This window comes from Mesoplodon densirostris, chromosome 7 (assembly GCF_025265405.1).
Source record: "Mesoplodon densirostris isolate mMesDen1 chromosome 7, mMesDen1 primary haplotype, whole genome shotgun sequence".
NCBI lineage: Eukaryota > Metazoa > Chordata > Mammalia > Artiodactyla > Ziphiidae > Mesoplodon > Mesoplodon densirostris.
Genome location: NC_082667.1, coordinates 65,258,942 through 65,283,333, shown reverse-complemented (window position 1 = coordinate 65,283,333; position 24,392 = coordinate 65,258,942). Strand labels below are relative to the sequence as shown.

General features: G+C 40.2%; 1 protein-coding gene across 3 annotated transcripts in view; it reads right to left on the bottom strand.

The window, feature by feature from the left end:
• Positions 1-21,625, bottom strand: part of ZNF143 (zinc finger protein 143) — a 58,233-nt gene extending 36,608 nt beyond the window's left edge. Inside the window, exons 1-7 of one of the 3 annotated variants that reach the window (XM_060103352.1) lie at positions 21,545-21,625; positions 4,690-4,808; positions 4,279-4,371; positions 3,348-3,431; positions 2,732-2,815; positions 655-851; positions 21-95 (exon numbers count right to left, since the gene is read on the bottom strand). In XM_060103352.1, coding sequence (XP_059959335.1) covers positions 21-95; positions 655-851; positions 2,732-2,815; positions 3,348-3,431; positions 4,279-4,371; positions 4,690-4,801 — 645 coding nt within the window. In that variant the 5' untranslated portion in view covers positions 4,802-4,808; positions 21,545-21,625. The remainder of the gene's footprint in view (positions 1-20; positions 96-654; positions 852-2,731; positions 2,816-3,347; positions 3,432-4,278; positions 4,372-4,689; positions 4,809-21,544) is intronic. The other 2 variants (XM_060103350.1, XM_060103351.1) reach the window with 2 other exon arrangements.
• Between the last annotated feature and the right edge of the window lie 2,767 nt (positions 21,626-24,392).

Genomic DNA, 24,392 nt, shown 5'->3' with positions numbered 1-24,392 from the left:
AAAAAAGTAGCCTTACATACCTGCATTTTTTTCTCTTGCTCATTTTCTCCAATCATTCCTGAACCTGTTACGCTTTCACTTCCATCAATGGACACCTATAGGAATAAAATAAAGCTTAAAAAAAATTTCACATATTGATAACTGTTTAGGCTGGGACATAAGTACATGGGTACATTATCATTTATTTCTGTTTATGTTTGAAAATTTCCATTATAAAAAATGGGGGAAAAACCTTTTAAATTATATAAATGATATAATTTCAATGCAGGAAAAAAAACACAGCTCTTTTGATGTAAAACTTAATTGAGATTTTCCTTCACCTTTTCCAAACTCTAGTTTCTACTTTATAATTCATAAGCAGTTCCATCTATACCTCATTGTTTCTTTTATGGCACTCATACTTGAGTATATCTTTGTGTGAATTACCTGCCACCCATTTCTCTTCTATAAGCTTTTACTCCATTCCTTTTTTTGTCTTCAAATGTTTCTTTCTACCCTTCACTTCTTTTAAGATAAATGCTGATCTTCTCCTTGATGCTGTCTGATTTTGACTCTGACTTCCTAGTTTGTTATTTTTTTTTTTGCTTTCTTTTCTTTTAGTGAAAGATAAAGAAGCTGTATCTGGGATGTTCTTCACATTGTAAAATGCTGTACCTTTGCTGCATACTGTTCCAAAGCACTGATGGTGTCGGGATCGATCGTGGCATCCCCAGTGTGTAGACCTGCCACTGTCCCATCAGCCTGAATTGCCAAGATGGTGTCAGACTGTGGGACTTGCACTGCATGGTGGATGTAAGCTGTGGTGCCGTCTTCCAGCTGAACTGCCTGTAATGCACTCTGGTCATAACTATCTGAGGGAGTAGAAGAGAATGCCATTAAATTAAAGGTAGTCTGATAAACAGTTACGTATTTAAAGGATGAAGGGAATGAACTTTTATCGAATATTTACTATGAGCAGGGCCCATGTGCTTTACGTGTGTTATTTCATTCAATCCTCACAATGATTCTGTGAGGTAGGTATATTTACCACCTTATTGTACCAATGGGAAACTGAGGCTTGAGGAAGTAAAGTCACTTTCCTTAGGACCCAGGAAATAAAAAAAACTAACAATTAACAGTCAAAAATCAGTATGCAGGGCTTCCCTGGTGGCACAGTGGTTAAGAATCCGCCTGCAAATGCAGGGGACATGGGTTTGAGCCCTGGTCCGAGAAGATCCCACATGCCACAGAGCAACTAAGCCCGTGCGCTACAACTACTAAGCCTGCGCTCTAGAGCCCGTGAGCCACAACTACTGAGGCCTGTGTGCCACAACTACTGAAGCCTGTGCGCCTAGAGCCCGTGCTCCGCAACAAGAGAAGACACTGCAATGAGAAGTCCGCGCGCCGCAATGAAGAGTACTCCCGCTCGCCAAAACTAGAGAAAGCCCACACGCAGCAATGAAGACCCAATGCAGCAATCAATCAATCAATAAATTTATTTAAATAAAAAAGGAGTACTAAAAAAAAAAAATCAGTATGCAGAGAAACCAGGATCTGAACTCATGTCAGTATGACTCCATGTTTTTTTCCCCCTTCTAAATAACCATACTAAGAAACATACAGCATTGTGAAATAATAAATCTAGCCAGTTACAATGAACCTGTGATCAACTCCCACTGCTAAGGAAAAAACATTTTCAGAGTTTACTTTTCTCAACTTTAAATAAATTTATTTACAAATTCAAATATTCTGAATTTTAAAAAATTTCTTCCTGTGGTTTCACAACTAAATATAGTCTTTTAAAACATTTACAGTCATTCTATAATAAAGTATTTTATAAAGTAATAACAATAGCTAATATGTACTGAGCATTTACTATGTGACAAATATTGTTCCAAGTGCTCTAAATGTTGGTACACTTTGTCTTCACAGCTACTCTATGATGTGGATACTTATCATAAGCCTCATTTCAGATGATGAAATTGAAGCACAAAAAGGTTAAATAATTTGCTCAGGGGCACACAGCTAGAAGACAGCAGACCCAGTTTTGAACCCAGATAGGCTGGCTACAGAGCTGTGCTCATTCCTCCTATGCATTCCACCTCAAACCCCTGGTCCTCCCTACACAAAGCTAATAAGCATGAACATTTTGCCATATTTGCTTCAGATAGTTTAAAATTTTTATTTAGGGGCTTCCCTGGTGGCACAGTGGTTGAGAGTCCGCCTGCCGATGCAGGGAACACGGGTTCATGCCCCGGTCCAGGAAGATCCCACATGCCACGGAGCGGCTAGGCCCGTGAGCCGCTGAGCCTGCGTGTCCAGAGCCTGTGCTCCGCAATGGGAGAGGCCACAGCAGTGAGAGGCCCGCGTACCGCAAAAAAAAAAAAAAAAAAATTTATTTAGTTTTAAAGACCAACACAGGGGCAAAGGGCCTTGCTAAAGACATTATACTTAAAAGGAAGAAAAAAAATCAACAATTTAACTTTCAAATGTTTAATTTCATATTTTAAAAGCAGCCTCTAGTTGAAGTCTTCCAGGGACCAGGGGTTTGCTATTTCAACCTGTTACTGGACAACTCATATTATTAGAAAGTTTTCCCTTAGACTGTGCCAAAATCTACCATCTTATATTGAGAGAACAAGCACAATCCTTCTTTTACATGACAACAGCATTTCTGCAACTAAAGGCAGGTCTTATTTTTCCCACACTCTACCTCCCCCTTGTTTTATTCAAATGTTCAAAGCTAATTTACCTTTGGAGGTATGGTGAATAAACGCTGTAGTTCCATCTTCTAACTGCACTGCTTGCCCATCCTCTAAACGCAAACTGTCCCCTGCTCAAGAACAATGTTTACATTTAGATCCCATATTTTCTAAGCATATTCTGATAACTCAGCAACAACAGAGTCAATAAACCATTAAACACATCATACAAACCTAAACTTCCTTTATGGATCCTTCAACATTTAAATAATTTCAGCAAAGCTGCTCTGAATAAGCGTTTAAAGGTAAAAAGATATTAGAATACCTGTTTTAGGAATATTTACCAGGGAATAGGAGAATTGAAAGAAGGAAAAAAAAGAAAATGAGAAGGCATGTAGGATTTATCTCAAATAATAGAAATATTCACTTAGAACTGCTGCCCATTTATCTCCAGAGTGCAGTCTAGTAATTTCTTTTCCATTAACTTCGAGAGAAAATCTCAATTAAGTTAAAATGGTCTTTAGATCCTCTCTTTGACATCTACCTATCTCCCCTTTCAGAAGGAGGCCTAGAGATCAGGACTAAGTTTAAGTAGTAAGAGGCAGTTGGAGGCAGCAAATACTTAAGTATGAGAATCAGAAGAGTAAGTAAATATCAAATACTTACTACTTTTAGGTATGGGTACATGTTGAACATAGGCAGCAGAACCATCCTCCAACTGAATGACCTGACCATCTATGAGTTTTCCATCTAGAACAAAAGATTTAAGCCAATAAATTAGCACAAGCAAAAATTCTAAACTTTATACAATTTCAAAATGATATCAACTATAAAAACATACACTACTTAAGATCATGTTCATCTTGATTCTTCCCTCAATGTTCTGAGGCAATTCAATAACACATCCAGTGATCCTACAGAAAGCAGAAAATCCTCCCTCAGCCATCCTTTCTCCCCTCCGATTTTCAATTAGACAAGTTCAAGAGGCAGAGTGGCTCCTCTGAGCAAGCTACATGAGTCAAACCTCTATATACCTTTCAGAGCCACTTAGGGATCGTGACCCTGACCCCAGCGAAGCTGAAACTGGGAAGATAGAAAGATGTATCAGTGCACACGAGGCCAGCTGTCATTCTCATCCCTGGGGGCTACAAGTCCCTTGACTATGTATACACATGCTCAGTAGCTTTCCAAAAAAAACAAGGAATTTGAGAACTAGGGTATTTCTTGGAGCAAAGTAAACACTGATTTAGAAACAATGTTATAAAAGCAAAACCAAATGGCTACTTTTACGCATATTTTGTAAAAACATTAAATAATAATTTAAAGGGAAAAAGTGAGAAAGGACTTACTAAAAATAGGTCAGGGACACTACCCCCTCCCCTCTTCCTCACTAATTCTGATACCCCAGAGTATCTTCCAAATATCTCAAAAGGTGTCCTCAAATTATCAAAACAAAATTTAAGTTAAACTGAAATTACTACCATATGTAGTACAGTGTCTGTAGGAGGGATTGGGAAGCGGTATAACTGCTAGGTGTTCCAACTCTGAGGTTATGAATTGCTGGTAATAACCAATGGGCTGTATATGAGGCACATACCTTTAGAATTGTGTTGTATATAAGCAGTAGAACCATCTGCAAGTGTTACTGCTTGCAGGCTTACACCTTCCATATTTTCTAAATTGTCACCATCTATTATAAAAAAAAATAGTTATTTTCTTTAGATAACTATCATATGTGTGTGCTGTTTAATTTTTTTTTAAATAAAAATTAGTCAAAAGGCAGACTGCTTAACTTAGACTCAAATGGGATTTCTTACAGCATTTACAAAAAATATTTCTAAACCCTACTATACCAGCACCCACACCAGGGTAAAAATGCTCATAAAAAGGCTTAGCTTTGTGTTGCCTTTAGCTAAAGGAGGAGGAACAAAGTAAACAGTATTGTATGGTTTCATTTTCCCTTTAATATTTCCAAACCCACATGATCCCTTCAAATAAGATTGCTCACCTGCCACAGTTACTGCCTCTGTCAGGCATAAGGTAACATGCTGAGCCTCCATTCCTCCTCCAGGAAACTCTGTCATTCCCTGAGAATCTCGATTTATTTGGGCTAACAACATTTTCTACCTTGAAAAAAATGTAGGCATTGAGAACAAAGAACAATGTATATGAAATAAAATCTACAAACGATATTTATGAACCATAAAAAATTGCTACGGAAGTGAACAGTGTTTGAAATAAGCTGAAATTTCACTTCATATGCAGGGTAAAAGTATTTGCCCAAAGTCCAGAGCATGCTTTTAATAATTCATCAGTAAACTATTGGGCACACCCAAGTCTTGCCCATCAGTTCTGTACCATGTCTAAAATTCCCATAATTAGTGTTCTTTGGGTTTAACATGGTTGAAGATTCCCACTTAGAATCCATGAATGGATTGAGTAAATCCTGTTGACTCAATCTTCAGAAATCTATGCGGAACCTGGCCACTTCTCACAAGCTTCACCATTACCTCCCTGACCATCTCTCACCCTGAGATATTACTGCAATAGCATCCTAACTGGTCTCCTTGCTTCTACTGTGATTTCCCTCATCTCCTCTCAACACAACAGTCAGATTGTCCTTTTGAAGGAAAAAGTTAGATCACATCTCTCTTCTGCTCAAAACCCTTTGATGATTTCTCATCAGAGTAAAGCCAAAAGTCCTTACACTAGCCTATGAGGCCAATGATCTTGCCCCCATGTCTACTACTCTCCGTCTCATTCATTCCATTTCAGCCACACTGGTGCCCTTGCTTTCCCTCAAACATACTGGATGTTCTGCTGCCTCAGGACCTTTACATTTGAGGTTCTTCTGCTTGAAACATTCTTCCTGGTATCTTCATTATTACTCCCTCATCTTCTTCCAGTCTTTGTTCAATGGCACCTCAACGAGAGCTTCCTTATTCACCTCATTGCAAACTGTACCTCCAACCTAATGATGATATTCCCCAGCCCTCTTCCCTCCTTTATATTTCAGCATAGTACTAATAAATTGAGATATTACATGTATTTACTTATTTGTTTTTTTTCTTATCTATTTCTCCCTCAAATAGAATGGGAAGGTGTTTTTATTTGTTTGCTCATTGCTGACTAAAGTGCCTAAAAAGTACTTGGCACACAACAGACAAACAATTGGTGCAGAATAAATGGAGGAATGGCTCTTTTACCAATCATCACCACAACCCCCTTCCTCCCTTTTCCCATCTCCGGGTCCCATTACCTCGGTAGGCCTTGAGTTGCCTCAAACATGAGTTGGGATAATTTAGCTGCCTTGAGTCAGGGAACTGGATACCAGAGCATCTCTTGAGGACCTTTCCAGGTCTAAAAATCTGATTTCAGTGTCAATATTTAAAAGAGCAATATGCAGATAGCAGTAATAATTTGCAATTATATTTATGTTAGGACTACTCGAAGATTTTTGTTTTATAAACACTATAAACTACACCCTCTTTGGATTAGAGCCAGGGACTATGGTTTAGACTCTGAAAAGTATCAGTGCTGTGATAAAAGTCAATCACGGGCTGACTTTTCATGGATTCCTGAAATATTTCTAATCTATAACTGTTCCTAAAGCAGACTGAAACTTCAATACTTCCTTGCGCTACTTCTAAGGGCTAATAGAGAAGCCTCAAAGTAAAACTGGTACTCTGCTGTTAAGCCCCCTGATGAGTACAGGATTGGGACAGGCTAATTTTCAGAACAAGTACTGTCACTATATAACAGAAATAAGACAAGGAAATGGAAGGGAAAACTCCTATAAAAATGTAGTAAGGGGCTTCCCTGGTGGCGCAGTGGTTGAGAGTCTGCCTGCTGATGCAGGGGATGCAGGTTTGTGCCCCAGTCCGGGAAGATCCCACATGCTGCTGAGCAGCTGGGCCCGTGAGCCATGGCTGCTGAGCCTGCGCGTCCGGAGCCTGCGCTCCACAACGGGAGAGGCCACAACAGTGAGAGGCCCGCGTACGGCAAAAAAAAAAAAAAAATGTAGTAAGCACTCTATGATCTTTACAGTATTCATCTAGAAGATGAATTTTGAAAAAGGCAGATTACAAATTAATTTGGGTCACGATGTTAAGAAATGCCTATGGTTTGACTGTAATTCAAGCATTTGTCCTTTTCATTGAATTATCTATAAATCTCCAAATAACTACATCAACAGGTAACTGATATATCTGCAATAAATAAAAGTTATTTCTTGTCTGAAAGCTGGTCAAGTGTTAACTTTCTTTAGGAAGCCTTCAGGACCTATAGTATCTATCCTAAGGGAAAAAAATCTACACTAACTGAAACATCTTGAAGAGACAGCTGATTCCTGGACACAAACTGCTGGCAAATACACGGGGTGGTGAAGGATTCAGAAGAGATCATAAGGGCACTACAATTACCAGAGATAATAAGTGATGGCAGGTACATAGCCCATCTTATTCTCAAAAAGGCTCTGTGATACAATTAATGCCCTTTGTTAGAAAATGATCAACTGGGGAAAATATGATAATGAATAAATGAAATAAATAAGCTAGAGATCAAACACTCTATAGTTGCTCATACCATACCCACCATCATGTCTTGATTATTTCTGGCACCAACATTTTCAGGTTGTGTGAAAATAAGTATGTAAGATACATATTACACCTTTAGAAAGGGCCACCTTGCAAAAGGTAGTCAGTTTCCTGTGCTTTAATAATGAATCATGGGCCAAAATCAGACACAGAGGAGGCTGTCATGGGGGCACAACAGGAATCTCAAATGAAGACATCTGTGTAATAAATAAAGTTCCTGCCTTTCTGGAAGATGATGATGGATATTAGCATAAGAGAAAAAAATACACTTATGAAATGTAGCAAATGTTATATCCAGAATATATAAAGAAATTCTACAACACAACATCAAAAAACTAATAACCCAATTAAAAATTGGACAAAGGACATGAATAGAAATTTTTCCAAAGAAGATAAACAAATGGCAAACAAACAGATGAAAATATGCTCAATATAACTGTCAAGGGAATGCAAGTCAAAACCATAATGAGATATCACCTCATACCTGTTAGAATGCCCACTATTGGGACTTCCCTGGCTAAGTGGTTAAGACTCTGCGCTTCTACTGCAGGGGGCCCAGGTTTGACCCCTGGTCGGGGAACTAAGATCCTGCAAGCTGCGTGTCACGGCCAAATAAATAAATAAAAATAAAACAAAAACAGTATGGATATTGCTCAAAAAACTACAAATAGAATTACCATATGATCCAGCAATTCCACTTCTGGGTACATATCCAAAAGGATTAAAAACAGAATCTCAAAGAGAGATTTGCACACCTCTTCACTGCAGCATTATTCACAACAGCCAAGAGGTGGAAGCAACCTAAATGTCCATCAATGGATGAATGGATAAAGAAAATGCAATTATGTGTACACAATGGAATATCAGTCTTAAAAAAGAAGAAAATACTGTCATATGTTACAACACAGATGAACCTTGAGGACATTATTCTAAGTGAAATAAGCCAGTCACAAAAATACAAATACTGCATGATTCCACTTATATGAGCTATCTAACTCTTAGAATTAGAAAGTAGAATGGTAGTTACAAGTACTAGGGGAGTTGTTGTTTGATGAGTATAGTTTCAGTTTTGCAAGATGAAAAAGTTCTAGAGATCTATCACACAACAATGTCCATATAGTTAACACTGCTGTACCCTACACTTAAAATGGTTACGCCGGTAAATTTTATGTTGTGGGTTTTTAACCATAATTTTTAGAAAAAGGTCTGAACACATATGGAAAAATGTTAGGATCTGTTAAAAACCAAGTGGGTACATAAGCTTTTATTCAATTACTTATACAGGTACTCTTCCTTACATTTGATAGATTTCATAATTTTAAAAGTGAAAAATATCCAAAATTATTGGCAGGAAGAAAAAAATGTCTGAAAATTGATGGTTAAAATTAGTAACTAAATACTAGCTGACTTCATCCCTTAAAAAAAAAGAATCAGTGTTTCCTCAGTGGTATGAATCTACATCAGATGAATATTTTAAAATGTGAAGCCCTTAGATATTTCAAGTTTGGTCTAATTTGTTAGATACAATTATTACCACAAATTATTATGAAAATATAAATCTAATGGCCCAGGTATAAAGAACTCCAACTACAAGTAACCTTTATTGTGGTAAGAAATGATACAAAAAGAAATCTAGATTAACAAATCTTAGGAAGCCACAGAAGCCAGGCCTTCAGAAATTGTCAAGCTCAGATCCTAACTTCAGGCTGGTTTCACCTCAACACTTAACAGAGAAGCTATGCCATTCTATTACCTGGTCTCAATTCCAAATTTTTGTCATAAATTTACTACTATACAAAGTGCTTCTCCATTTAAGCATGGCCATTTGTGCTGCATTTTATGACATCTCCTAACCTGGAATGAGGAAGTTCCTTAGTACAGCAACATAAAAATAGCAGGCTATCCTGTACCTTTGCAGTATGGTGATCCAGTAACACTGCTTTGATTAACATTTGTGGAGAACTATCTTTAAATCCCTACAATTTTATTTAAATACACCCAGGGAATAAGCATGTTCCACTGATGAAATGTAATTCAGTTAAGTACAGAGTAGTTAGAATGTGCTGGTGAATGATGTAGAGTTTTCATAGGCTCTACAGGATGCTAAAGGGTAAAACTGAGGGATAGAGTTTATACTACCTATTTTAAAGACGTAGAATATTCTATCAGATGGGTGAAATGTTGGAAATTGAAGGCTTTCAAACTTTTTGCCAAGTTCCAGGACCATTCAGAAATAGAATATTTGAAACTGACTGGCAGGTAGTTGAGATGAGGCCTAGGAGACCTGAAACTAAAATACTTGTGAGAAAAAGAGGTGAGAAGAGACAAGAATTGAGAAATGGACATCTAGGTCTAGTCATGAGGAATGTCAATTTTGGTGATGGTTTGTTCTTAACTGAACCACTGATGTGAAAAAGAACCAAAAAAAATCTATCTCAAAACTCAACAGTGTAGCATTAAAAACAGGGCTTGATAAGGGCACACTTGCATAGCTCAGTTTGCTAAGCGCGCCCTGGCTTGCTTTCACTGAGACTAGGGAGTTTGAGGAAGCATCAGGAGAAAGAGAAAGGTTCTGATATATTCAAACTCAACTTCTGACACTGCTCTGTTAAAAAAAGCATAAAGTCGGGCTTCCCTGGTGGTGCAGTGGTTGAGAGTCCGCCTGCCGATGTAGGGGACACGGGTTTGTGCCCTGGTCCAGGAAGATCCCACATGCCATGGAGCGTCTGGGCCCGTGAGCCATGGCCGCTGAGCCTGCGCGTCCAGAGCCTGTGCTCCGCAACAGGAGAGGCCACAGCGGTGAGAGGCCCGCGTACCGCAAAAAAAAAAAAAAAAAAAAGCATAAAGTCATTTCAAAACTATGATGCTAGATTGTACTTTATTTCCCTCAAGATAAACACTGTGTATGTTAATATTTTATTACCCAAATTGCTCATCTTGTCATAGGTAAGGGAAGCAAAGCACTGTGAGACAATTATGAAAATGAGAGAGGGCACTCCTGAAACACAACTCTGTAACAAAATTGATCCTTTGTCCAAAAAAGTACATTGAATAGGACACTAAACATGGATAGTTAAAACATACACCTCTAGTCAGAAAAAACTGTTTGTATAGGTCATATTTACGAAGCATTTTTCAGATCTAATAACTTATTTGATGGAATAGTCCTGAAGGGCCATAGAAGTTCTTGGGCTCTTCCAACCTCTTCTGAACACCCAAAGCAGTCCAGCAAACTTACATGTCTTTATTTCTTCATGGTGACTATTTAAAATATTTTCCATTTACCTCAAACTTTCTACCCCCACTCCCTCTCCTGCTATCCTCCCACCCCGTCTCCTTCACCACTTCATTTTCAGCAAATTAATCAGCTCCCAACTTCATGGAAAATATAGAAGTGAGCAGAGGAATTCTCTGCCAACAAACCTCACTTCACTGCATTTCCACACGTTTCTTCCTTCTCTCCTACAATATTACCTTCCTACAAGGTAAGACTAATCCTTCCAACCTGTACTCTGCATTTCATCTGTCTTTCCTCCTTAGGGATCTCAGGGGTCTCTCCTGTAAAAAGTTTCCCTCTCTCTCCCAGTTCCTTCCCATCAATAACTTAAAAAAACACAAAAACAGGGACTTCCCTGGTGGTCCAGTGGTTAAGACTCCATGCTCCCGATGCAAGGGGCCTGGGTTTGGTCCCTGGTCAGGGAACTAGATCCCTCATGTTGCAACTAAGAACCCGTGTGCCGCAACTAAAAGATCCCGCATGCCGCAATGAAGATCCCTCACATGGCAACTAAGACCCGGCGCAGCCAAATAAAAAAATAAATATTTAAAAAAACAAAAACAAAATCTCGCCTCTGACTCAGCTACTAGTCTCTCTTTCCTCCTTATCACAGCTAGATTTCTCTAACAGTTGTTACTAAGACTATTTCCTGATTTCCCACTGCTATCCATCTGGTTTCTGTCCCTAAGTATTGAAACTGCTTTGGCTGGTCACTAATCTCCACTTTAACATGAAGTTCGATGGCCATTCCTATGAATGAGAGATGAAAATATTCATCCACAAAAAGACTTACACAAGAATGTCCATAGCAACTTTATTCATAATAGTTCCAAATTGGAATGAACTCAAATGTCCATCATAAAACAGATTAAAAAGCTGTGATAGGGGCTTCCCTGGTGGTGCAGTGGTTGAGAATCCGCCTGCCAATGCAGGGGACGTGGGTTCAAGCTCTGGTCCGGGAAGATCCCACATGCCGCGGAGCAACTAAGCCCGTGCGCCACAACTACTGAAACCCGTTCACCCTAGAGCCTTCACGCTACAACTACTGAAGCACACACACTCTAGGGCCCACGTGCTGCAACTACTGAGCCCACCTGCTGCAACTAGTGAAGCCCGCGCACCAAGAGCCGGTGCTCCGCAACAAGAGAAGCCACTGAAATGAGAAGCCCGCTCGCCACAATGAAGAGTAGCCCCCGCTCGCCGCAACTAGAGAAAGCCCTCGCACAGCAACAAAGACCCAACGCAGCTAAAAAAAAAAAAAAAAAATGTGATGGATACTTTCCTGTCTTATATTGGGTTTGGTATCATTGACCTTTATCTCCTTCTTAGAACATTCTCTTACCTTGGCTTCTATGACTTCCACACGCTCCTGGTTTTTTTCCAACTTCCTAGCTAATCCTTTTCCATTTCTCCTATGGGTTCCTAAATATTGAGAACCCACAAGTTTCCGTCCTAGTTTGTTTTTTCATTTTATGCACTTTTCCTTTTGGAATATCATATCCATTCCATTGGCTTCAAAGATCTCTGGAATTTATAAGCTCTTTAAAATCTATCTAGTCCTTTCTCTTAAGGGCTCCTGATCTATATATCTAGCTGCTTACTGGCCTTGGTGACCTTCATGGTCCACAGTCACCTCCATCTCAAAACAGTTTGCCACAAAATTCTACTTTTGTATTTTCTCCCTCAGTGATAAACGCAGTCACCTACCCAGTAGTCAAATCCCCCTTATTCTCCAACCGATCACTAAGAACTATCACTCGACCTCCTAAATATCTGTCAAATCCATTCGCTTCTCTTATTAGGTTGTCTTAACTCAGGGTACCATCACCACTTGGGTTACTACATTGGCCTCCTAAAATCCACTCCTACCCTCCTCCAATCTAATCTCCATAGCACAGTCCAAGTGCTTTCAAATCCAATCAGAGCATTTCTCTGTCTCAAAACCTGCAAAACTTTCCCATTTCTCTATATAGTCCAAATATCACGATCTGGATTCTACTCCAATAAGACGGACAATCATCCTGGGTTGCCCAAGACTGAGAAGCTTCCTGGGTCATGGGACTCTCAGTTTTTGTTTTTGTTTTTTTGGTGGCGGGGGGGGACACTTTGTTTTAAAACTGGGATAGTCTTGGGCAAATCAAGACAAGTTGGTCACTCTATCTTCCAGTCTTGTTCTAGCACAACCTCACATTCTACACTCCAGCAGTACCGTTTAAAATTCTAGTAGTTAATGATACTGGTATCATTTAATAATAATATTAATTAAAATGTTAATAATACTAATAAATAAAAATGATTATAATGATAACTAACCCTTCCAAAATACTATATGCCAGGCATTACTACTAATTCATTTAATCCTTCTAGCAATCCTATGAATTAAGTACCATTTTATCACAATTTTGCAGACCAAGAAAGTGAAGCTCACAAAGGTTAAATGATGTCCTTAACTTCACAACATAAGTAAGTGGCAAAGTCAACCTTCCAACCATTTGGCTCAACAACTTTTACATGAGCTGCTGGATTATTTGCCACTCCCAGAACAGCCCAAGGTGTCTCCTGCACCTGGGCTCTGAACACTGCTATTCATACCCTCTAGAATACTCTTCCTCCTCTCTTTACTTGGCTAAATTCTTCAGATTCCACCAGAAAGTTTTATCTGAACTCCCCAAACTGGGTCAGAATGCTTTAGATGTATTTCCCAAGATACTCTGTCCATACCCTTATAATAACACTTAGCACAGTGTACTTTAATTACCTGTTTTTCTCCAGACTGGAAGCAGTGTATTTACAGTAACCAGCTACTAAAACATATCTAAGGAGGATTCCCCTATAGATAGATTGGAAAGTATGGGTTATACCTAGGAAGGAATGCTAATGAGCGGTAGTATAACACTATACTTAAGAATAAGGACTCTGGAGCAAAACAGCCTGCTTCAAAATCTCATTTTACCACATATTATCTATGTGACCTTGGCCAAGTTACTTAACCATGCTGTGCCACAGTTTCCCTATCTGTAAAAGGAGGGTACTTCACACAGGTATTGTGAGGTATCTGTGTTAAATACAAAGCACTTGTAACAGCACATGGCATTATACATATGTTTGCTATTAATGCTTATCAGTAGTTTAAAGCTAAATGAGAAGAGACTGTACAGCTCTATCTCTTGTCTTATTCACTGTTTTCTCCTACTACTGTAAAAGGGTATTGCCAGAGGAGAAAGAAGACAAAAATAAAAGTTTCAGAGATGTGTTATTCAAGAGGAACTTTCCTCTTGTTCATGCTTTTCCTTTTTGAAAATATCTTTACTGAGATGTAATTCACATATCATAAAATGTACCCATTTGAGGTGTACAATTCAATGACTTTAGTATATTCAGAGGTGTACAAACATCCCACAACCTGAATTCACAATATTTTTATCACCCCTCAAAAGAAAACCCTACCTCCCCCTTTCTAAAGCCCTAGGCAACCACTAATCAATCTACTTTCTATCTCTATAGATTTGCTTATTCTGGACACTTCATGTAAATGGAATCACAGTATGTGGTCTTTTGTGACTGCCTTCTTTCACTTATACATAATGTTTTCAAGGTTTCTCCATAAAAAAATAAAAACTAAAAAAAAAAATTTCAATCCATAAAAATAATGAATCACTATGTTGTACACCTTAAAAGAATAATGTAAATCAACTATACTTCAATTTTAAAAAGGTAAAAAAAAAAATCTCCTTTTCCTTCTGAAAGTCTTTTTCCCCAAAAAAGGAAGACAAAAAATAATTTCTAAAGGTGACTTTAGGGACTTCCCTAGTGGCACAGTGGTTAAGAATCTGCCTGCCAATGCAGGGGACACGGGTTCGAGCCGTGGTCCAGGAAGAGTAGCCCCGGCTCACCACAACTAGAGAAAGCCCATACGCAACAATGAAGACCCAACACAGCCAAAAATAAATAAATAAATTTATTTTAAAAATAAGATAAAATAAAGGTGATTTTAAGTAATTGACTTTTTTTTTTTTAATTATTTATTTATTTTTGGCCATGCTGCCACATGTGGGATCTTAGCTCCCTGACCAGGGATCGAACCCGTGCCCCCTGCAGTGGAAGCTCAGAGTCCTAGCCACTTCACCACCAGGGAATTCCCTGAATAACTGACTTTTAATAAAAGACATTTATCTCCTAGTATATTTTCCTTAAATATTATCTTCTCAACAATAAGCATGTCCACTTACAAAAAGCTCCCCAGTTGAATCTAACATTCACTCCTCATTTAAAAACACAGATCTATAATCCATCAACTAAAAACATTTACATACATTCCTAGGTCTCAAATCAAACTACCCCATCCAGAAGTCTGCCAGTGATTCCTTTTCCTCTCAGCATTTCTGTTTGAAAGGACAAATGCCAGAGGAAAGGGAAGACACTATCCAATAGGTAGGTGGGGATGTCTCCTAGGAATGTACCACGTTGTCATTTTTTTTAAAATTATTTATTTATTTATTTATTTTTAGCTGTGTTGGGTCTTCATTGCTGCACACAGCCTTTCTCTAGTTGGGGTGAGCGGGGGCTACTCTTCACCGCAGTGCGTGGACTTCTCATTGTGGTGGCTTCTCTTGTTATGGAGCATGGGCTCTTGGTGCACAAGCCTCAGTAGTTGTGGCACGTGGGCTCAGCAGTTGTGGCTCACAGGCTCCAGAGCATAAGCTCAGCAGTTTGGGCACATGGGCCTAGTTGCTCCGCGGCATGTGGGATCTTCCCAGACCAGGGCTCGAACCCATGTTCCCTGAATTGGCAGGCGGATTCCTAACCACTGTGCCACCAGGGAAGTCCCTGTCATTCATTTCATATCAAAATACATCTTGTTTTCTGTCTGAATTAAACACAACACATTCCATATACACCATTAAGGTTTGCCAATTTATCTTTCCACTCTAATCAATTTGCCATATGGACTTTGCTATTTCCACCAAACCCAGACAACAGATTAAAATGATCAAAGGTCATCCTTGACTAAACCCTCATTCTTAAACTCACAACAGGGCAATTGTCAACTCCATGATTTTTTAAAAAATGGAACCATATATATGGGAACTCGGTATGACAGAGAGCATTTCATCTTTTTAATTTTTTTTGGCCACACTGCCCAGCTTGTGGGATCTTAGTTCCTGGACCAGGGATTGAACCCAGGCCCTCAGCAGTGAGAGTGTGGAGTCTTACCCACTGGACCACCAGGGCATTCCCCTCAACTCCATGATTTTTATCCTTCAAAACCTTTCTTTTCCAACTCCTCACACATTAATAACTACTGCACTAACTTCTTTACTGCTTTCTTTGCTCCAGTCTCTCATCCTTCCGGTCCAATAACACTGCCAACTATCTTATTTTGTCTTGTAACAGTAGAATTTTCACTGCATACAATATTGTAAGAAAAATTTAAGTTAATAAGATTAATTCCCACTAGCTTAATAAATCAAATCTTTTCGTTTCCTGGTTTTCTTCTTTAACTCTTGCTATCCACACACATACATAATTTTTTACAGCATTACCTCCCAGAAATGGGACTAGGAGATGAGGGTGGACTGGGGACGGGCCTTTTAATTTCTACTGTATACATTCCATAAGTTAAAAAGAAATTTACCATGTATTATTTTCATGGTTTTAAAACTAGTTACTTTAAAAAAAAAGTTACTATAAACAGAAGTACTAATAAAGTAAGGAGCACCTAACTTTGCCTCAGGTATGCAAAGATGATTACATGTGAATATGGGCATAAGAAAGATAAGTAAACATTTCCTAGGGGTAGGAAGAGTAGAGAAGGCAGTCCAGACACAGGGAACAGCCTTTAATTGTCACTGGCTCTTCCACGTGCCTCTGTTGCTCACTACCAAGATCTCAGTCCATTATCATCTGAATCCTACAGTATTTGCTGATATTTGGCTTGTAGCCCTCGTCACTTTGAATTACCAATCATGTTTTAATTATTATAGATTTCATCTGTATGTTTTATAATTTGCCGGCCTGCTATGCATTTGAATCCTGCTCTCAGCTCCAGGCAATTAACCTGCTGCTGAGCTTCCATTTCCTCTTTTGATAAAATGGGAGAACACTCACCTGATAGGGCTGTTGTAAAAGAATTATGTGAAATAAATGTACATAAAGCCCTTAGCACTCAAGATGTATTCAGAACATACCAGTTTTCTTTCTACAGGTGAGGAAAGTGAGGTTTACAGAACCTTGTTTTTGGCTGAAAGGCTTCTGATTCCATTCCTTTCTCCTCTTAGTCCTTTTACTCCCACATCCAATGTTCCCAATTAGACTATAAGCCTTCTAAGGTAGGTACTGTGTCCTAGGGGTCGTTGGAATTTTGATACCTAAGATTATATGTTCAATAAACATCTAATGAGTTTAACATAACTCATGTTGCAGAGTACTTTTCAATGGTCCTCCATTGTACACATCCAGCCATGCATGCTGACCTAGTTCCTAGAACACACCTAACTCTTCCTGCTTTTGCACATATTGTTCAGTGTCACCTCTTATCTAAAATATCCATTCTACCACCACCCTCTTATTCTCTATCACAGAACTCTTATCTTCTTCGTAGCACTTATCAGAATTTCTTCTTTTTTTTTTTTTGATGTGGGCCATTTTTAAAGTCTTTATTGAATTTGTTACAATACTGCTTCTCTTTTATGTTTTGGGTTTTTGGCACAAGGCATGTGGGATCTTAGCTCCCTGACCAGGAATAGAACCCAAGCCCCCTGCATTGGAAGGCGAAGTCTTAACCACTGGACTGCCACGGAAGTCCCACTTATCAGAATTTCTAAGTGAACTCTAATTTCTATGATAGTAGGAACCGCCCTCTGTCCTGTTCACTCTTGAATTCCCAGTGCCTAGAAGAATACCTGGCACATGCTACATAATTACTAAAGATTTGTTGAACAAATGAATACAATTAGTATGAGGACATGGCTAGTTAACTGCCTAAAACAGGATTAAAGATTAGGTCTTCTTTTATTCCAATGCTCTTTTCATTGTGCTTCACTTCTTATATTACTGTATATTTTATGTTTATAGCATGTATAAACTGCCATTAATTTAAATGATTCCAACTTCTTGTGACCATTATATCCATACTACATAAATCTCTGTATTTTCAAAACGAGGACAAATGCATTCGTCATTATTTAACTTAAAGGTGTATATAAACAGCACAACATTCATGCTCTGCCATATTATGTACAGTAGTCAAAATACTGTATCATTCTAGGAACTACAGACATCCTATATTTTAAAAAGTTAAAGAAGTTGGTACTTGGTAGGTTACTGAGTAACTCAGTTGAGAGACTGGGCTTTAGAGCCAGTCACAGATTCAAGTCCGAGCGTTGCTGTATAATAGTTGGTCAAGTTACTTTAAACTTCAGTTGACGAAACAGGGATAACTCCAGTACCTGACTTAGGTTTGCAGCGAAGATAAGTTTATGTATATATGTACACCACTCAACAAATCATTTAACTCAGTGCCTAGCCAAAGTTAAGTGCTGAGTAAAGTGGGGTTTTTGTTCTGTTTTGTTTATTTTGCCTCGCCTCACGGCTTGCAGGACCTTAGTTCCCCAACCAGGGATTGAACCCAGGCAACGGCAGTGAAAGCGCCAAGTCCTAACCACTGGACCACCAGGGAATTCCCGTAAAGTGGTATTTTAAGTACAAAAAATGTAGATAGGAGTTAAATGCCTGTGTCTCCACATTAATGGACAAGTTATTTCCACAGGGTAGAGAGTTCCCACTGCGGCACAGTTTTAAAATGGGGTTAGATTTATGGGAAAATATGGAGAAAGCTGTATTACTGTTTTCGATTTTTTATTTCTATGAGGAAGAGGGAGATTTCCAGTCTAAATCCATCTTTAAAACAAAATCACTTGATTTTGACAGTACGGTAAAGTTTAAAACACTGTCTCAGGGACTTCCCTGGTGGCACAGGGTTGGGAGTCTGCCTGCCAATGCAGGGGACACAGGTTCGAGCCCTGGTCTGGGAAGATCCCACACGCCGCGGAGCACCTAAGCCCGTGCGCTGCAACTACTGAGCCTTCACTCTAGAGCCCAAGAACCACAACTACTGAAGCCCACGCGCCTAGAGCCTGTGCTCCGCAACAAGAGAAGCCACCGAACTGAGAAGCCCACGCACCACAATGAAGAGTAGCCCCCACTTGCTGCAACTAGAGAAAGCCTGCGTGAAGCAACAAAGACCCAATGCAGCCAAAAATAAATAAATTAATTAATTAAAAAACAAAAAACACTGTCTCACAAAAGCCATCCCTTAAAATGCAAATTAAGCAAAGAGCAATGACTCAAGCAACCCAACTCTTTAAAAAATCACTATGTCCTGGGCTTCCCTGGTGGCGCAGTAGTTGAGAGTCCGCCTGCCGATGCAGGGGACACGGGTTCGTGCCCCGGTCCTGGAAGATCCCACATGCCGCAGAGCGGCTGGGCCCGTGAGTCATGGCCACTGAGCCTGTGTGTCTGGAGCCTGTGCTCTGCAACGGGAGAGGCCACAACAGTGAGAGGCCCGCATACCACAAAAAAAAAACAAAAAAAACCCACTATGTCCTGAAATAAAGCCAGGAGCAAAAAGACTCAGAACTGGGTAAAACCTCAGATTAAAAACCAAAAACAAAAACTAGACAAAAACTTCAAAATTAAGTAATGATGAGAACATCAGGACTCAGAAAGTTCTCCTCCCATGATCATAAACTGTACCTACATTATAAATATTTAATAACAGCTAAAGTAATAGTAGAGGCACAATTCCCCAAAACAGCTAGGTCATCTTTCCATGAAGAATATGATGAATCCTTACTTCACAGCAATATCCCAACCTGCAGCAAAGGGCAATGGACATTTTGCAAATCATATATCTGATAAAGGACCTTTATATAAGAAACTCTTAGAACTCAGTAATAGATAAACAATCCAATTTTAAAATGGGGGAAAGACCCAAATAGACATTTCCAAAAAGAAAATATACAAATGGCCAATAAGCACATGAAAAAATGCTCAGCACAATTAGCCACTGGAAAATGCAAATCAAAATCCCAGGAGATACCACTTCATACCCACTAGGATGGCTACCATCAAAAAGACTGATAATAACAAGTGTTGCCAAGGATATGGAGAATGGGAGCTCTCATACACTGCTGGTAGGAATGTAAAATGGTACATACACCCACTTTGGAAAAGTTTGCCAGTTCCTCAAAAGATTGAACACAGCGTTACCGTATGACCAAATGACCAAGAAATTCTACTCCTAGGTATATATATACACACAAGAGAAATAAAAACAAATGTCCACACAAAAACTTGTTCCGCAACTGTTCACGGCAGCATTATGCATCATAGACAAAAAGTGGAAGCAACCTAAACATCCATCAACAGATGAATGGATAAATAAAAGGTGTTAGGTCCATACAGTGAAATATTTGGCAACAAAAAGAAATGAAGTACTCATATATGCTGTAACATGCATGAACCTTGCAAATATCATGCTAAATGAAAGAAGCCAGTCACAGAAGTCCACATACTGTGTGATTCCATTTTTATGAAATGTTGGGAATAGACAAATCTGTAGATTAGTGGTTGGGGAAGGAGGAGTTTTATGGGGAAATGGGGAGTAACTTAAGTGGGTACAGTTTCTTGGGGGGTGATGAACATGTTTTAAAATTTTGGTGATGGTGGCACAACTCTGTGAATACATTAAACCTACCTAATTATTATAATACTTTAAATGGGTGAATTGTAAAGATATATAAATTATATCAATAAAGCCAGTATTTTAAAAAAAATAAAAGGCAGCTATGGAAAAAATAGGCACTCAAGTATTTGTACACTAAATAATTTCCAAAGTAATCAAAATACACCTGGATAAATTAGTTACCTGTCTTACCTGAGCTTTTGTATGATCTACCTATTCTCTTACTAAATACTTAACAATGAACTGAAACTAAGCACTTAGCAAGAGAATATATTAAATACTGCACAGATTTTTGTCAACTACAGCAAAACACAAGTATCTTCTAGTAAGGTTCGGGACAAAGCCGACCACAACCTCGAACCTACAATTTTTCACATCCCCACTAGATTATACCAGCTGATTAGACACTTCCAAAGGCTTAAACTGATCTTAAACAAATAATCAGTTTAGCAATTGTATTCTTATCTACTTTTTACTTAACTTCCTTAATGCGTAAACTTAAATGTTAAAAAAAGCAAAAGGGGAGAGAAGAAAAATTGATTTACATTTCACAATAATATGTTACAAAGCAACCAAAGCATTCGTATACTCTTTGGCCAAAACCGAGAAAAAAGGAGAATGATAAAAATGACAATTTCTAATACTGGCTGTTAGGCCTCAATGACCATTAAAAAAAAAAATTTTTTTTTAAGTGAGGGAAACAAGAAATCTGTGCACGATCGGAGTGGGAGGAAATTCTGGGTGCGATCTACAGGCGGGATGCCGACCGGGCCCTCGGCCAGTTCTGCCGCCGGCGCCCCAGCTAGAGCCTGGTGCCGACCGGGGTCCAGCATCTCAGCCGGAGGAGCTTCGCCTCGGCGGCGCCAGGGGACCCGCTCCGCGCGGAGGTCAAGCCGAGAAGCGCCGCCGGGCTCCCAAGGGCTCCACCCTCCCCTCCTTCACTCCCTCCCCTCGGCAGTCCCCCGAGGGGAACAGGCGGGGCGCAGTGCGCAGAGACAAGGGCGGGGGGGGTGCGTCCTCAGTGAGAAAAGCTCCGCCGCCCGAGTGGCGGCCGCGGGTTATTAATAAACTCCGCTTCTGCCCAGGCGTCTCTACCGCGGCCGGCCGTAGGATCTACAAGGCCTGCGGCGGAGGCCGAGAAGCCAGAGTCCGAGCCCGGGCCCTACCGGGCCCACGCCGCCACGCTGAGGGCGGCGGCCGGGCGGAGAATAATGCACACTGGGTAAAAACACATTTATATACGAACCTCCGAGAAAATTTTCCAACAATTCCTTCGTCCGACCACCATGCACCAGGACAGGAAACAGCCACCCGGCCCCTCAGCCCCGCAACCAGCATAGTGGGTCTGAGGCCCGCCCCCAGCCTCCATTGGGCTGTCATTACGTCACTCAGTGGACGCTTCCTTCTTGCCATTGGCTCAAATTTAGGCGACGCGAAAGGAGACCGCCTTATCCACGCCCCTTTTCCTGACGTCAGCCTCGCCTGGCCTTACAGCCAGCGCCTGAGTGGCTTACCCAAAGTGCGGAACCAAGTTCTCTGCTTCTGACTGGTTGGTAGAACCGCTCGTCCCAGCGCGACACCGCCTCGCTGACAAGTGAATTATGCAGATTCTGTGGCCCCAGCAGGAGGCGCCATTTTGTAGCGAGGGAGGGAGGCTGGTCCTTGTGACTAGCCGGGAGGGAGAAGGGTTCGCAGGCGCCATTTTCCCCACAGGGGCTAGGAGGTGGCCTTGGCTTTCCCGATGGGCTTGCTGGAGCGCGTTCTGGAGACCGGGTGGGCTTTGCCTAGCAATTGCCGAGTGTCGTCCCGTTGGGAGGGAAGTGGTAGGGTGGGGTAGGACAGGATGGGACGCCTCACCGCTCCCTGGGGGCTCTCGGTGCCAGCTGAGGCCTTTGGTCTTGGGCGGAGGCTCTGCTTTTCCGAGAGCTGCTGTATGCCTGTCACTGGCTGCCAAGTCTCCCTTTGCTTTTCCAGTCGCCGGGGTATCATCATTGGTAGGAGGATGATCCTCCTACCTCAGCTGAAGCTCCGGCGTAGCTCGACAACGGGGCGGTGGTCTTGGACTCTGCTGGGAGACACTGCGGTTGCTTTTGCGCTTTCATGTTACTTAGGTTCAAATTTTGAAGTCGTCTGTAATGGTGTCGCTAACTTCTTTTTTACTTTCCCTTTTGTGTGTGTCGCAAATTAAAGTCAAAAGGCTGAGGAAATCATTGATTCGGTCTCCCCAGTATTAAGAATGGATACAAATTAGTTGTGAAGTTTAGGTAGTGTTTCTTGTAGCTCTCAACCCAGAATTTTTCTAAGCTATTGGAAACACTAGTCATTTTAGGAGTTTTCAGTATGTATTCATATGCTTTGGCAACCAGGCTGAATAAAGATGAGGTAAAGTGTGTAGACTCAAGATTTGTTAAATCTGGTGTTCCAAATGTAGATTTGAGTTACTAAGAGATTGAGAAGGATGGCCCCGTTGTAACTGGAGATTTGTGTCCTGCTTACAAAAGCTGGACAGAGCTGGATGATGTTTGATGTAGTGTCTTTGCATTTCAGGTGATTATGGAATGGCCTAAGTGAGGATAATTAAAGTGTTTTGATTTACATTCGAGTCCAGTTTGAGATTTTTAACGAGACCTTCTTTTAGGTAGGGAGTGAGGGGCAGGCTGCAGACCCTAACCAAGGTATAGCTGCGTAATTAGTGCCCAAACGCCATTGGAAGGAAAATAGGACGTTGAGTGTCGTTTGAATACATAGTCTTTAGAAGTTTAAAGTAGTTTTTATATTTTATGCCCTTATAAGAATAAAAAGTGTGGCACGTAAAATTGGATTAGGTTGCTTGAAACTGGAGGAATTGGCTCATTCAAAAGTCTTGTACCCAATGGATAGATTTCCCTTTTTCACAGAGTAGAGAGTTCAGATGACAAACGAGGTGTTTTAATTTATACTTTCTGTACCTTCTAGATGTTATATCTGTATTTTATAATCAGAAATATTATTAAAAGAATCAAAATACTTTTATGCAGTTTAGTCATTTATTACTAAGTCCTGAACCTCTAGTCTTTTAAAACACGGTAATACAGAATCTCAAAAAGAAGTTAAAAGTCACCCTGTAATTGTAGTTTGCAGTTAAAGGACATCTTTTTATCCCCAGGACCTACTGAGTGGTTGTAAACATTGAATGGTGGTGGTGGATAGGATACTACAACTCTAATCTGATTCAGGGAGAAGCCTTAATAATGATTTTGTTATAGGTAGTGGAACTTTGTGTTACAGTATTTACCACTGATTATATATAGAACAGAGTTCAAATGTACGTAGTATTCAGGGCCATCCAGAATCTTCACATTTTCCCTAAATCACTTCCTATCCCTCATATTTTATTACATCTTAACAAATTAATGGCTTGAAAACATTTCACTGCCAATAAGTACTAGTCCATGCTCTTACACAAAGCTGGACCTTTTCCCCAGTTTTCTAAATAGGCTAACTTATTTCTAGCCCCCTTCAAAAACTGTTGCCATCAAGTTTTTTTTTTTTTGGCGGTACGCGGACCTCTCACTGTTGTGGCCTCTCCCGTTGCAGAGCACAGGCTCCGGACGCGCAGGCTCAGCGGCCATGGCTCACGGGCCCAGCCGCTCCGCGGCATGTGGAATCTTCCCGGACCGGGGCAAGAGCCCGTGTCCCCTGCATCGGCAGACGGACTCTCAACCACTGCGCCACCAGGGAAGCCCTGCCATCAAGTTTTTAAAAACATTTCAGTAACTAAAAACTTACTGGAGAATTGGTTGATTTTGGCGTATTTGTACAGTGATATAACCATTAAAGTATTGTATGTATAGAAAAAAGATACGAAGAGGATTCCCTGGCAGTCCAGTGGTTAGGACTCCGTGCTTTCGTTGCCGAGGGCTCGGGTTCAATCACTGGTTGGGGAACTAACATCCCACAAGCCGCACGATGCGCCCAAAAAACCCAAAAGAACGTAGAAGTAATGCAAAAAGTAATTATGTCTAGGAGAAGGTGACTTTGAGTTATCAAATTATTTTCATATAGGTTTATAATAAATATTATGAATTTGTAGCTTTTTTTAAACAAGAATTTTT